At 29.9% G+C, this 16,138-nt stretch overlaps 1 protein-coding gene across 1 annotated transcript; it reads right to left on the bottom strand.

Annotated features, from left to right (window-relative positions):
- Positions 1-549: 549 nt before the first annotated feature.
- On the bottom strand, positions 550-15,492 carry LOC119688051 (solute carrier family 12 member 9). The gene is made up of 10 exons (XM_038102674.1): positions 14,720-15,492; positions 11,759-11,893; positions 7,442-7,782; positions 4,578-5,459; positions 4,124-4,512; positions 3,849-4,040; positions 1,838-2,026; positions 1,678-1,774; positions 976-1,109; positions 550-904 (listed from the first exon to the last, which is right to left on the bottom strand). Exons 1-10 carry the CDS (start codon positions 15,003-15,005, stop codon positions 706-708), a joined length of 2,844 nt encoding a protein of 947 aa, XP_037958602.1. The 5' UTR covers positions 15,006-15,492; the 3' UTR covers positions 550-705.
- Between the last annotated feature and the right edge of the window lie 646 nt (positions 15,493-16,138).

Below are 16,138 nucleotides of genomic sequence, written 5' to 3'. Positions count from 1 at the left end.
TTTATATAAATAATAATTAAAAATAAATTAATTAAGTTTTAATGAATAAAATTACATAAAAATGTTATTTTTAGAGTTTTTAGTTTAGAGTAATTGATTGCATTTGTACTACTCACTAAAATCGCTACTAATAATAGTGAATACCCCTAATTGAAATTTTTGATCGTATTGTGTTAGATTTGTATTCAGATAATTAAAATAATAAATTAATTTAACTTAAAAGTCTTAATAATATTTAGTTTAATAATTTAAAATGTCAATTTATAAATTCATTATTATTTTTATTAATATATGTTACATTCCTTGTACTGAATTATGTACTTATGTACGGTGTTAATAGTAAATATGTGTAAAAAAATAGCTGCAAATCCATTTACACATTAAAAATTTTTCTTTCACATAATGTTGCAACAAGTCATAGTCATTAATTAATCACCAATACTTTTTGTCAACTTCGCAATTTATTTCATTCATATATATATAGCGTTTTTATAAACAGTATCATATGTTAATTATTATGAAAATATATATATATATTTTTTTTTTTTTAATAAGCACATAATACATAACTAATACAAATATAAAACATAATTACTTCTTCTCTGAAATTGGAATCGAAATGAATATGTTAATCAATGAATTTTCATCGAAAGGTACTTGGGCATTTGTCTAAATTTATATTGCTTATTAACAGATAAAGCTAATTTAAAGTGTAGTTGAAGTAACCAAGTTGACACCGTGTACTAGAATAGTCGGCGGGAGATCTGCAGTCAATTCGGTTAACAAGTCAATATAACGTACAGCGCGTTCATTAAAACCGGGCGAGTTGATTTTTGGAGGAGCAGCTAAATAAATAAAAGATGCAGCAGTCTGGTCCGATCGTTCGCGTATAATTTGATTAACTCTTTAAAAGTAAACACAATATTTAAGTTGAAATTTGTTAAAAATTAATTTAGAGTGTCTAAAATAAATTACCTTTTCATATATGAAACAGAATTATCATAGCTCTCTTCAGATATTGTATCTATAACTGCATCAGCATCATTTGTAAATTGTTTCAATATCCGAGCATGTTGAGTAAATGACTCATTCCGATTCCATTCTTGTATCTAAAATACATATATTTATATTAAATTATATCAAAATACATCTCCTTGATCTATATTGCATGTGCAAAAATTGTATAATAATTATTATATATAAATATCTAATTTGTGGGATATCTAACGGGATATCTAACGGGCTACGTTACCATCTCAACAAAATGGGCCTATCCGAAGAGATAGATTGTAGACTTTGCTTGCAGGCAGAGGAGACAACCAGCCACATTCTATGTGACTGCCCAGCTTTGATCTGGGCCAGGAGGAGATCACTGGGTCGGGAATTGCTCTCACCTTCCGACATTAGCAGGTCCACAACAACCGACATTTTGGCCTTCATTCGAAAGGGGGAATGTCTTTTGTTCAGTTAGGGTCTGTTGTAGCACAAAAGATCAATCATGGTCGCGATGCTCTGCTCAAATGGGAGCTAGTACCCTGTTCTTTCTTATTCTTATTATCTAATTTGCATTGTCTTTGTGACATAAGCAAATATAAAAATTACATCAATATCATATATACCGTTCAGATTATATGACATTATATTACAAAAAAAAAAGATTAGACTAACGACACTTACTTCAATAATATCAGCATCAATACGTAACTCTTTTAGCGATTGCTGCAGTTTCATTCTGCTTAAAACTTCCATTTGCGGCGCATAGGTATCAAAGGACCTTAAAAATTGCAAACAAATTATTAATAAAATTAATTAGAAAAAGTTTTTAAGTGATACTCACGTAATATTTGAAGCACTGTTTCCAGTTTCGCAAAGGAAGACGCGCAAACGTAAATGTTTCCATTTAGCTAACATATTTATTATAACTGCCAACTGCATCATGAACAACGAAACAACATCAAAAGGATTTTCAGCTAAGGGATCAAAAACATTTATTGGCCATACGTCAATATATTTCATATGTTTGCTTCTGCAAAGTTTAAAATGAAAAAAAAATTTGTTTAATAATTTATTACATATGTTCACATACATTATTTATAGGTATATATAATAAAGAGTTTAGAATAAATTAAGAAAAGCTTCACAATCAACGCAGAGTGTTCAACTATTTAGACAACAGGTGCCAAGAACAATCGGGCCAACGTCCCAGAGCCACTCGCCAAGTTCGACTACCAAGTGCCGTTTACACGAACAGATCCGTTTACAGATATTATATAAATACTTCGAAATATATAATTAGATAAACAAGAGCACGATCAACTTTTTCAATGTTTTTGATATTGACAATTTTATTCAATAGAACAAATCTTCGCAAAATAAATGAGAAGATTCTTAATTCCCTTTTGACACTTTGTTGTGTAAGGAGTAAAAGAACCGAGCGATAGTAACAAAAAAGATGAAGGAAAAGGAATTATATTTTAACATTATACATACATAGGCATAATGTTTTTATTAATATGGATTTTTGATTAAAATCAGACAATATGCTATATCTTTGTATTGGTTTTGTACTTTTCATCTTCATTATATATAATATAATGAGAATGCAGATGTGGATAGAAAGTAGGTACGGATTTGAATAAAAACATCTAGTTCCTTGAGGATTTTACAGATGCAGATGAAGGCATCCCTTACAAACCTACTATAAAGTAAAATGATAGCAGAGCAGAACAAAACAAATTATGATAGATATGTGTGCTATGGGTATTGATCCGGCAACAGCTAATATTGCTCTATTGCTACTATTGAACATCTATATAATAAGTTGTCTTTAATATATAATAGGTTTACATAAAGCAGGTTATTAGGATCTATTTATAATAAATAAGTCGAGAATAATAAATAATAAATTCATTTGAAGCTAAATACAACTGTAATCAAATCATCACCAAAACGTAGTGCTTTCACCTGCCACCGAAGTTTAAAAATTTATGAAATCTCATAATCGTTTAGCACCGCTGCACATAAGCGGCAATAAACGTTTGTTGTCGTCATTTCGCCATTTCGCCGCTTTAACGATTGTACAATCGGATTGTACATGTGTTTTTAACGGTTCAGGGGCAGAGTGGCGGCATCAAGCGTTTTTTGCCGCACGTGTGCACCGGACCGTATCAAAATTAATTTTAAAAAGAAATATAAAATAAATAATAGATTTTTTCATGTAAACATCGTCACCTATTAAAAACAATTAGTATAATACCGTGCCATCGTGCAAGCTGTCATAGAACTTTTTTATAAAAGATGGGAAGACTTAACGATATGCAGGCATCTGTATGCAATTGGGCCACGCTCCAACAAATAAAATCCAACTCTCTATCTAGAAGAATAAATCTCCCTTTCAATCATACCTGCCGCAGTTGTGATGAGAACGATGAATGTGCCTTCCATCTGCTTTGTTTATGTTCCGCACATGCGCGGTGCTGCCTTACCACTTTATGGGTTTTCTTTTTGAGGATTTTGGCGAACTTCAAGGCTTCCCTTTAAATAGCATTATAAGCATTGCCAAAAATACTAAGTGGTTCTAACCAATGGGCCTGTAGACTTAAGTGGATTTCTTGGGATCGATGGTATAACCTAACCTAGCCTAAATCGTCCCATACATCTAAATTGTAATCAATTATTACGAAGTAATTAATATTAATTTTTCTAGAAAACTCGTTAAAGGTAATAAGTGTTTAACGTAATAGATTAGAAATACATGCAATGTCAATATGGCTTTTGTAAAACAGTCTAAGATGTAAGATCAAATGTATATATTTAATATGGAAATAATTTAGAGTATATTCACTTACTTTGCAATAAAATTTTTGTCCAAGCGATGAAAATGTCGACATAAGCATAAATTCTTTTTCATACGCAAAACGTCGCATATTATGGCCACATATTCTTCGATATTAATGTGCTTTTCTTCCCCTTCAACTCTCATTGGGAAATTGTTTATCTCACCATTATTGAAATCATCAGTTTTGTATTGCGAAGAAGCACTAAATGAAAATATGAATATTAATTTTATTTAAATGAAATTTATTTAAATTCAACTAACTGTGATACTCATAGAGATAACTACCTTTGGAAGAAATCTTTTGGAGTTTCATTATCATAAAAGCCTAAAATGATTGTATTAGGTTTCATAGCACCGATCCCAGATAAACGTATTAAATGTTGCACGCCTTCGCGTATGCTTGTCGCTAAAGTGACTTCTGCAAAAGCTTTTACTTTCATATGATCTAAGAATGATAACCACTGTGCATTTTCTTCAACTGCGGGATCAGATACATCTGTATAATTTCCAAGTTTTACATGTCCAATAACATAAAGTCCGCCTTTTTTCATATCATTAACAAAATCAACTAAGGGACAACATGAACGTGGCGAAGAAACAAGCAATAACATCTGAGGCCTCCAAAATTTAACATGATCTTTCCGTGGATCCAACATTAATAAATATTTTCGAACCTATATGAAAATATAAAATAATACATGCAATAATGTAATATAATATTACTTCACATCTATATTACCTGATGGAACATTAATGCTTGAGAAATAGAACCCCATTGCGCTGCCTGTGTTGCCGGTGAAAATAGATGCAGGGCAATAACCATAATTAAACACAATATTATGCTAGAAGAAGCATATATAGGATTAATGACAAACATCATCACCAATGTACCAATCAAGCCTATTAGGCAAGTATGCCAAGTAAAGTACTTGAAAGAGGGTCTGAAGTTCGGTGCACCTGTTAGTTCTATACCTAAACACGCCAAATTCGTCGCTAAATACGAAAGCATAAATAACACCGAGTTCACTTGAGCAATTATGTTGAATGAACCGATAAGCAATATACATTCAACTAGAACCCAACTTGTTAGCACTGCTGCTATTGGATTTCCTCTCCAAGTACCTTTTTGCACAAAATTCAGTAATGAACCAAAAACTTGATCCTTCGATAATGCTTCAAAAATACGACTCGAGCCAATTAAATTGCTCAGTCCTGTAGAAAAGGTTGCAGTTAGAATACCAATAGCAGTAAACGGAGGCCAAAAATTAACTGGCATTAAAAACAGATAATTGTTTTGCATTGTAATGTAAGGTGTAGTTAAGGACATTAATAGCGACAGTATTATATACGATACGAATGTAAAGCCGACTGCTGAAAGTGTGCCTATTGGTATACTTTTCGATGGGCTTTTCAATTCGCCAGACATATTAGCACCAGCCATTATGCCAGTCACGCCAGCAAAAAGAACACCGAAAGTGGTGGCGAAATCTACGATTTTTCCGTCGGATGTATAATCTGGTCCATAATGAGAATACAAGTTTTCCTTTAATGTTGTTCCATTAAGACCGGTATAAGTTAAAGTAATGTTACTATTTAATTTGTTCTCTTCAGGCACGGGAATCTAAAATCGAAACAAGTATTTTATTATAATAATCCAAGACTTAAAATAATTATAATACATAAATAATTTAGTTTAATTTAGCGAAGCATAGCATTTTTACATGTAGAATTTTTTATAAATAAAACTAATTCTAAATATTGTTTATATATTTTCGACGCCTGGATTATATATAATCTAGGAAGATTAATAAATTTTTGGAGTTCTTCTGTATTGTGGGATTTGTACATAATTGTATATAATCTTTTAACATATTATATATAAATAAAGTTTTAAGTTTAAGCTCGAATTTACATATATATAAATAATCCGAAGATTAAACGGTTGTCAAGTATATAGAAACTTTTTCGTTTGTCTATGTTGCTGGCTGGCTGGAAAATCACGTTCTTTCTAGTGAAGAAACAAAATTTAAATGTATAAACTATTAATTTAATTAATATAATTTAATAGTGACAATTATTAGTAATGAAAATTACCAACTTTTATAGTTGTCTAATAAAAAATGATAACAACATTTTTGTCTTTTTCGCTCATACCTTCTAGGGTTAGAGCTATATATTTCATGAACCTGATTTGGCAAACAGAACTATCACCCCATTTACTTTGAGGTTTGCCATTTTACCATTTTGCCATCGTTTAACAAACGCTTAAAATGATACAGTTGTGAAAATTTATTACAAAAATTTCGACGATTTTTTGCATCGAATTTTCTTCAGCGATGAAACTGATTTATCGCTTGGTGGATATTTCGATAAACAAAATATCGCAAATGGGAAAATGAAAATTCACAAGTAAATATCGTCATAACATTACATTCACGAAGAGTCACAGAGTCACAATACAACTCTTTAAAGAGTTATCAAGTTACAGGCGAGCTACTATCAGTTATATGCCGACAACTCATAAATAACCTCATAAGCATCCAGTACTGTAAATGCTGTAACTGTGTTTACTTCCGGAGATGAAAGTCCTTACATTTTCTCTAAAACTCAAAATTTTGGATTCTAACAATTTAGCATTTAATAATCGATAGTGTGTGTTAATTTTATACAACTTGATAAGGTTAACCAATTTCAACCATATTCTAACCGGTTGGATTCTGAAATAATTTGTGCACAAAAATTTCATGCGAGTGGCTCTGATAATTACTGTATAAATTGCTAGTTAATAAGAAAATTGCTTGTTAGAGATTTGAAAATAACATTTAGCTAATAAATTAGTTTGATGTTAATTATATTTTGTTTTAAATATTATAAATTCATTCAAATATTACTCCAAAGTGATTCACTCTTAACTTCATGTATTCTCCAGAAGTTCTCTTAAAAATACTCTGGTACAGTCTCTGGGTCTACGTCCCGGAGACACTTGTCGCTATCGACGACCAAGTGCCATTCGACACCAACAGGTCCCAGCGGGATACCTTAACAAGAATAGTATAGTTAGATCAATGTATCTCCACATAGTAATTAAAAATATTTCTAATTTATATGCGGGAGCATCTTCACTGCCTTATACATCTATTTTCCAATTCTGTTTTACAATTTACTGTTTCACAGTTATTTAGGTCTATATACAGAAATCCATGGAAAGAATTTTGAAAAAAAAAATGATAATTTCAATTATATAATTATTTAATTTATAAATTGCAATAAAAAACCTAAGCTTTATTTATAAACAAATAAAATTAAAAGATATTAGTGGTAATGTTTCATGCAGGCTTATTCAGTTAACCGGTTTGCCACACCTGGTTATTAGTTTATTATTCTTATTCATCATTTTAACTATGAAAAATATTGTACTGCTTCGCTAAATTAATGAGCCAAACGACTTAACTGTTGATTGATTGGTTATTTACTAGGTAAACAGAAACCAAAGAGTTTGATATCTGACCTTAACTTCGATAAAATTATGAATCAACTTAAAATTCATATAAATATGCTTATATTCATATACAGGTAAGCTAGCAGAATTTAAAGATAACTTACATGCGATTTTGGGCCGACAAATAGGAAACTAATGTATGTTGCCAAAAGACATACGGTAACTATGCCAAGGATAAGTACCGAAGTTTTTGCAAATAATGCCGCTCCGACGAGACAAACCAATAGCATAGCCGTATTTATTAATGTACAAAAAAGAAATCGCCACCATGTACCATCTGGCAGAGAGTTTCCATCTTTTGTGATATAGCCACCAGGTCCAAAATTTTCCATAATACCTTCAGTACAACCGGATATGGCCATAGCACAACCTACAACATTCGCTAAGAAAAAAAGTGTCCCAATTGAACCACCAAATTCTACACCAAGCGTACGACTGATCATAACTGAAATAAATTAGTATTATTAAATAATATTATTAAAAAAATCAGAAAAAGTAACTTTAATGTTTTAAATTTTATAGAAATAGCAGTGTCAGTGTTTCTAGTAAATTAAAATATCTTAACCAATTTTAATTTGTATATCAATACTGCACAGCAGGATGCACTTTTAGAGAAAGTTATATTCATTTACTTATTGACTATGAAGCAACATTTAATCATAAAGGCAAAAATATATATTAATTTTTTTTTATGTTCATTATAATTTCTAACTTTTTTTGTCTGTGAGAGATATATAGAATTTGATCACATTAAAGGTGGTGAAAAATACAATATAAACGTGAATTAATAGCTCTTCACACAGATGTAGTATCCTCTTCGAAACCTCGGTTGTAATAAATTATTTAAAAAGCTCCCGCATTATATCTCCCGGGAAGAACGACCCCTTCCACTTGCAACAGGAACTGTCATAACTCAAGATCAGCATACAGCCATGTGCTATACAGTTTCTTGTTATGCATAAATACGTCAATTCCCGAAATATACCACACCCCCACGACATCGCTCAACTTTTTAATTGTCCTGATACACACAGCAGATCTTTGACTCCATCCGATTGAAGTAGCTACGTTTTTCCGACTTCACGCAGGTTGCCTTCAATTAAAATCCCACTCACCCTAACCCATTTTTATTCCCTTCTCACACATCCTAACCAATGTATATGTTCTTATGATTCCTTTCAATAAATATCCGCGGGTTACAACAACAACAATATCTATATACATTGTGACCGAAAAGTTTCCTTTGCGTTTTAAATAAAACGCAAAATTCTTAATCTTCATCAATATTTATTTTATCTCCTTCAAAATATGCTCCATTAGAAGCGATACACAAATGCCAACGTTTCTTCCAATCATCAAAACATTTTTTATAGGCGCTTTCCGGTATGGCTTTGAGTTCCCTCTGCGAATTCTGTTTTACGTCTTCTATGGATTCAAAACGCGTTCCTCTGAGTGGTAATTTGAGGTTGGGAAACAGGAAAAAGTCACACGGTGCAAGATCAGGTGAATACGGTGGCTGTTCGATGGTATTTATTGAATGTTTGGCCTTAAAATCGTTGATAATGTTGAACAAATTGAGGTGAATCGGAACAAGCCGGGCGTTGACACGTCGCATACACAAATTGTCCACCAAAATCAAACGAGCCATCTCACGACCGATGCCTAGCTCTCGTGCTATCTCTCTAACACTCACATGAGGATTTTTGAACACGATTTCCTTTGCCTTTTCAATGTTTTCGTCGGTGGTAGAGGTCGAAGGTCGTCCAGAACGCGGCATGTCTTCGACGGTCGTACGACAGTCCTGAAAGGCTTTGTACCACTCATAAACTTGAGTTTTCGATAAAACTGATTCCCCATAAGCCTTTTGTAGCATTCGCAACGATTCTGCACACGAAATTTCGTTCGAAAAACAAAATTTGATGCAAACTCTTTGTTCAATATTTTTTTCCATTGTTTTTTTCGCAACGCACTACTGAGGTGAACTGGTTTCAACAGCTGCCGTAAACGAACTGTCTGACAGATCGCGCTCATTTTTGGCATAGTAATTAAGGAAAGTGCTGCCAAACTACATAAACTTAAAATATCGAAAAATATACAGCGCGCGAATTTTAAATGAGAATTTCCGAAAACTTTTCGGTCACAATGTATTGTTTTCAATCTTAGTTTATCTTTTCATCTGATTAATTAATTTAGTTTAAATTTAATTTATTTCTTCTTGTATGCTTCTTAACTTAAGTTCCATTAATGAAATAGACGACTGCCAAAGATTATATGCTTCCCCGATAAAAAAATTGTGCTTAAAAACTTACTACTTTCAAATTATGCATTGTTCACACTGACCTGATTTAGGGAAAATTGATTTAAATTACAGAAAGCTTTTGCATAAACGTTGGCGTCTCGCCATTTTTGTTCTTTATTGAAATAACGCTCACGATTCCTAAAATGCATATCAACCTTACAACTAGCGTTAATAATGAGTATCACCCAATGTAAATACTCTTTAATGACGCTGCTCTTTGTCATAATAAATCAATTATATAACAGTGTAAATAAAGTACACTGTACAATATTAGGCTTTTGCTCTACAAAAAAAAAATATACAGATAATATATCTATAGTATCTTATCTTATTGTATCTTATGCATGTGTTAATCTAATTCACTATTTGTGATTGCTTGCAGCACGAAAATTCATTTATACGTATGTATTGTGTTTGCTTCTCCTATACACAGTTATAGTCAGCTGTAAAATTTAATATCCAATTAAAATTTAAGGCTCATATAACCTTTGGTAAGACATCACCGTTAATTTTTGCAATTACATTTCGAGCTGAGAATCGAAATATGTGCCACATAACTCTAAAATTACTATATACACACGGACGACTTAAAAACGAAGAGGTGTACGGAAGCGGATATCTAATAGAAGAACATGCAAGTAAGGAAGTTATTCCATTATTCTTATTCCTTCAACGTTTATTAATTCAAATTATATGCGGATAAAAAACAAGCCAATCTAGTACACGGTAATATGATTCGATCTTCAATTATATGCATTATGGTAGCACTTTTAATATATATAATGCGGACTTTTCTACAATACTACTTTATAATATAATTTTCTTATTCTAATGGTTCTCTTAAATTACTGATTGAAGAGTTATCAGCAAAAATGCTGTATAAATGCTAACTTAAGATAGCTCAGAACTTAAGACCGCTACATTGTTAAGTTTTAGAATTTATGTTCCTTTAGTTGTAAATTAAATTAAGTTATGTATTTGCAAACTGTTCACAGTGTACATTGAAATTTTACAATATTTGTAGTGTATCAATGTTTTCTTTGTATAAATAATATCCATTAAAATAAGTGATAAGAAATTGCAAATAAACAATAAAACTATAGCATATTTTATATTTGTGTTTGTTGATAAAAATAGAGAAGTATTAAGCCAATGCCGTTCTCAAATCATTTAATATTCAATAACTTAATCGTTCCATTAAAGATTAAAGATTACCCACCTAGAACCTTTGGCGAAGCATAAAATGCAATTAAGTGTCAGGTTCTATAATTGGTCAAGGTCCTAAAGAAAGGTGGCTCCTAGAGTATTAAGTCGCCGCCGTGCATGAGCTGAGCAAAAACATAGTAGATGAGAGACACTCTCATGATCTTCCCCACAGCTGCGATAGATTTGACTGAAAGGGAGACCTAATCTTTAAGCATGGTTCCCTAGTTTACAGTGATCTGTAAGTACACCTACCAAAAGACCGATATCTCTACGGGGTATCTCAAAGAGAATTTTGGATTTCCTTTTAAAGGACCGTGGCTAGATTGCATACATTAATAATTGACAATAATTGATACAACTTGCAACTTATACGGAAAAACTATAAAAGCATGCAATGAATAATGCCTCAACAAAGGAATAGTACTGAAATCTAACAGTTAAAACAACTATAATTAATTAATTTAATTATTCATTCTAATATAATATAGTAAGTGAAGTTGTTTATGGACTTTCACAACAAATTAACAAAACTTCAAGTTAGAACATACAACTCAAGTACGACTTCGGGTTAGTTGGCATATTAACACTGACTCTGAACTTCAAATTCAAATTTAAATTTAAAATAATAATAATTAGATATTATTAAGTAACGCATAATTAAAGTTTTTTCAAAAACAACACTAATGATGAGTATTTGGCAATACTCGAAACAGCTGGTCAGTAGAAATTTCAATTAATTAAAAATAATAAAATTTTGTTGTTGCAATTCACTACTATTCGGAAGAACCTCTCTATTAATACTAAAGAAAATAGTTTATTTCGTCATAACTGACTTTAAAAACCAAATTTCATTTTTCATAGAAACACTGAATCACTTTATAAAAATATATATAAAAAATCTGATATTGATACTTACAATAAACACCACCACCTTCAATTGCACCATTCGTTGAGATCGCACATACAGAGGCAACAGTAAACAGTAGGATTAAATACGCTATTACAAATTGAAGTAAAGTTACATAGAGTCCAGCGTTACCCACAATAAAACCTATAAAATTAAAAAATTTTTTATATTAATCAATTTATTAATTAATATAACATTAAATTTTACGATAAATACTTCATATTTAAAAGTGTGCTTTTATAAACAAATGTAATAATTAATATTAGAGATGACGTCATTTTGCGTGGCTTCCAAAATTTGTTTTAAATCCCGCGATTTAAAAGTCAAATAGATAAAATTGATAAGAAATTGTTAGATATTTATACAAATACTTTAATAGTGTATTATTTAAAGGAAGAATTACTTTTCGAATTTTTAATCAGTAATAAATTATATTTAAATACATTCGAAAGTTTACTAATTATATATTTTGTACAAAAAAAATTTTTTTTAACATTCCAATAAATATATTAGGTCATCTATATATATTTTTTTTTGAGACACAAACTATATATATAAACCTGAGTTAGCTTTTTTTAAATTGAAACACTAAACTGTTGAGTATTTTATTTAATAAAATTTGGATTTGATTATAAAATAATTATATAAATCGTTATAAACTTCTTGACTAAATGATATATAATTATATATATAATATAATTATATATAATATTTAATTATGTATAATACATAATTTTTTATAATATAAATAATATAATTTAATTATATTATATATAATATTAGATTTGGACAATTTTAAGTTATCTCACAGATTAAATTATGATATACATATATAAACATTAAACATTTTGGAAAGTAAGAACTAACATGTCATTTAGCATAAAAAATATATAACGAGAAAAAGTAAAGAATCCTAGCAGCGGTTGGATCTACATCCTGAAGCCAAACGACAATTACAACGACCTAGTGACGCTCACCACCCCCAACTCCCCTCAACCGTCTTTTATCAACTGCTCGTTCTCTAATTCTTTACCCCTAGCCAATACATAACCTACCCTATGTATTCGTATGTTGTAATTCGTTTCATATTTACTACAATATAGATCTCATCGGGCTACAACAACAACAACAACAACAGTAAAACTAATTATAATGTAATAATAATCATATAATTTTAAATACATTTGGATAGAGAACTTAAACCTAGTAGATATTTAAATTATAGTACTTTTCGTTGAAACTGATTTAAAAGGAACCGAAAAACATCGTTTATTTGTAATGCACACATTCTGTATTTATTGTTGTAGTTAGTATCTGTAGTATTAGTATTAGTATCTGTAGTTACCTAACAGATACTAAAAATCAACCACAAAGAGCTCCAAGAAGTACAGCGTTTACGTCACAGAAACACTCGCTTATATAAACGACCAATCAAGGCTTGTCAGATCCAACAGAAATATATATATTATATACTTTTTCATTTTGTAGTTCAGTTTAGCTGAATATTCGTTCTTTACGATTTTATATATCTCAACAATTTATGCAAAAGCACAATTTCTAAATACAAAAAACATAATGATTATTTAAAGAGAATTTAAGGGCCCCAAAATATTGACAACATATTAAATTATTAATATCGAAAGTTTTCTCCGAGTAATTCAAGATGCAATATTATTTTTGTATATATTAATTATAAATATTTCACTTTTCACAATAAGTTTGGAGCTATTCCACCTATTGCTGACCATTGCATTTGGTATTATCTTTGACATGGAATATATGAACTTCTTTACTGTTATTACATTTAGATATTTATTCAAATCTAATTTCAAGCTGAGGAAGATTATATTACAATTATAATTTGAGTTATCAAATTACATTTCTATAATTTAACAAATCCTATCAATTACATTTCCTAGGATACTGTTTCTATAAAGTGAATATGCAGGAAAAATATTCAAATCTGTTTTTGAAGGTAAATAATATTCAAATTTCTTTTTAAATCTGTTTAAAAAAATAGTATATGTTATAAACCGATTTCCGTGAAGTGTATGGATAGTGTTTCTATACACAATATAAAAGAAAAATTATATTCTAATCTGTTTTTAAAGAAAAAGAAAATTATATATATTATTAACTAATTTCGCAAAATAGAATTATATCAGAAAAAATATATTTTATTTTTATAACAAAAAAATGTAGATACATTTAAATAGATTTTTTACGAATTGTAAAGACTCTATTTCTATATACATACTATAGAAGAAATATAATATTCAAATCTGTTTTTGAAGGTAAATAATATTTAAATCTGCTTTTAAAGAGTAAAAAAACAATGTATGTTATAGACCGATTACTTCGAATTTTATTGTTACTATTTCTATATACACAATGTGAAAGAAAAATTATATTCAAATCTGTTTTTAAAAGAAAATAATTTTGTATGGATATTATTTCTAAATTAAAAAAAAATATATATATAATATATAATCAACTGATTTCGTGAATTAAATGGATACTATTTATCGTATACATAATACAGAAGAAAGATAATATTCAAAACAGTTTCTGTAGGAAAATAATATTAAGATTTGCTTTTAATGCAAAAAGAAAATAAATAAATATGTTATAACCCGATTTCTTCGAATTGTATAGTTAGTATTTCTATATACACAATATGATATAATTATTATATTCAAATCTGTTTTTAAAGCAAAAACAAAAAACTTTATACTTTATATGAAACTTTATATAAAAATTAAAAAAATATTGAAATCTGTTTTTAAAACAAAAAAAAAGTATGCATGTTAAACAAAAATTGTAAATGCTTTTGAATATTATTTATTTCGAGTATATTAAGAATCAATAAGAAGCTGAATTAACTGGTTTAAACTAGTAAAACATATACAAAAAAAAATTATCACAAAAAATTAATATCAAATATTTTAATAAAGTAATTTTTATACATACCAACTCGAATGAAGACCAAAGCGCTGAACATAGATAGAGCAACAGGACTAAAAACGCCGGCAAAAGTACCTAAAGTGCGTCCATTGTTCTCCGGTTCTTGCATTCCAAATTCAACATATCTGTCTGCAGATTGAAATGAATTATTTCGCCGCATAATTCCACCATTACCGTTCGAACCAAAAAATGATCCAAACGTTCTAAGCATCGACGAAGAATTGCCGCTTCCTTGTGCAATTGGAGCAGATTCGTCACCATTAGTGCGTCCGTCTATAGACTGTGAGATCATTGTTTAAGCAAAAGAGTAAACGAAAAAATCGTTTGATATCTCTTCGAATTAAAGTTAAAATTTTTTTAATTATACCAACGGATCCGTTGGTGTTCTTTTTTTGTAAACGCCCACAAATGCGTAAAATAATTTAAACTAAAGTCGATGCTATATAGTCACAATCACTAGTAACCAATCCCTCTTAAAAGAGTTTATTGAGAGAAAGCTTTAACAAAATAATTTTATGTTCGACTCTTGTTACACACCGTATAGTCAGTTTTAGTATGTACACATTCTAAAATATCCGCATTGGAAATTGCCTTTATTTTCAATTAATTGGATTGAATTTATATCTTTTATCCAATAAATATCATGATATAATGTAGCTAATGTTTTACACACTTCACGAACTATATTTAACTGATTACTTTCGAGTTAAAACAGAAACCAAACAACACAAAACAAAGCAGCTGACAACATATTATTGGACGTGAATCATATGTTTGAATGTTTTTCAACTACTTTTGCATTTCATCACACACACAAAACAAAATACAAATCCATACTTCATACTTCAAGTATGCGCACATCTCGCAGTACTAGATATAACACTTTCACAATAAAATAATCATTTTCATTTGGGTCGCATATGAACTAATGACGTTTTCGATGTTTACATCTGGGGTAAAAAGCTAACGGCAAAATTTACGGTGAATAAAATTTGATAAAATTATGAACTTTTTGATAGAATAATTGACTATTCATAGTTAACGAATAGCAAAATCAAAATATAGTCAAATGTTTGTGTACACTTCAGTTTGCACAGTTGAGGAATTGCTCCCCTGTATAACACTTGAGATTAATTTATAACACTCTAGATATTAACAGCTGTATATATACTAACAGCTTAACAAATTAACAGCTCTTTTATATGATTTGACAGACAAAAAGTGTAACTTGTTTCCACATGTGCCCAATTTGTTACTTTATATATTTAGCTGTCGTTTTGAAAAATGGTACAAAATCAAAATAAAAGCACATTTGGCTGCAAATAAAGATGAAGATACATTTTTCAACTTGTTACCATTTACAAAAACGAAAAGAAGTAGAGTTTAAGATTTCATGGTAAATGTTGTGTACAACTACACAGGAGA

The sequence above is a fragment of the Teleopsis dalmanni genome, chromosome X (genome assembly GCF_002237135.1).
Source record: "Teleopsis dalmanni isolate 2A chromosome X, ASM223713v2, whole genome shotgun sequence".
NCBI classification, from domain to species: domain Eukaryota; kingdom Metazoa; phylum Arthropoda; class Insecta; order Diptera; family Diopsidae; genus Teleopsis; species Teleopsis dalmanni.
The sequence above is the reverse complement of the archived record's forward strand: the minus strand, read 5'-3'. Positions and strand labels throughout refer to the sequence as shown.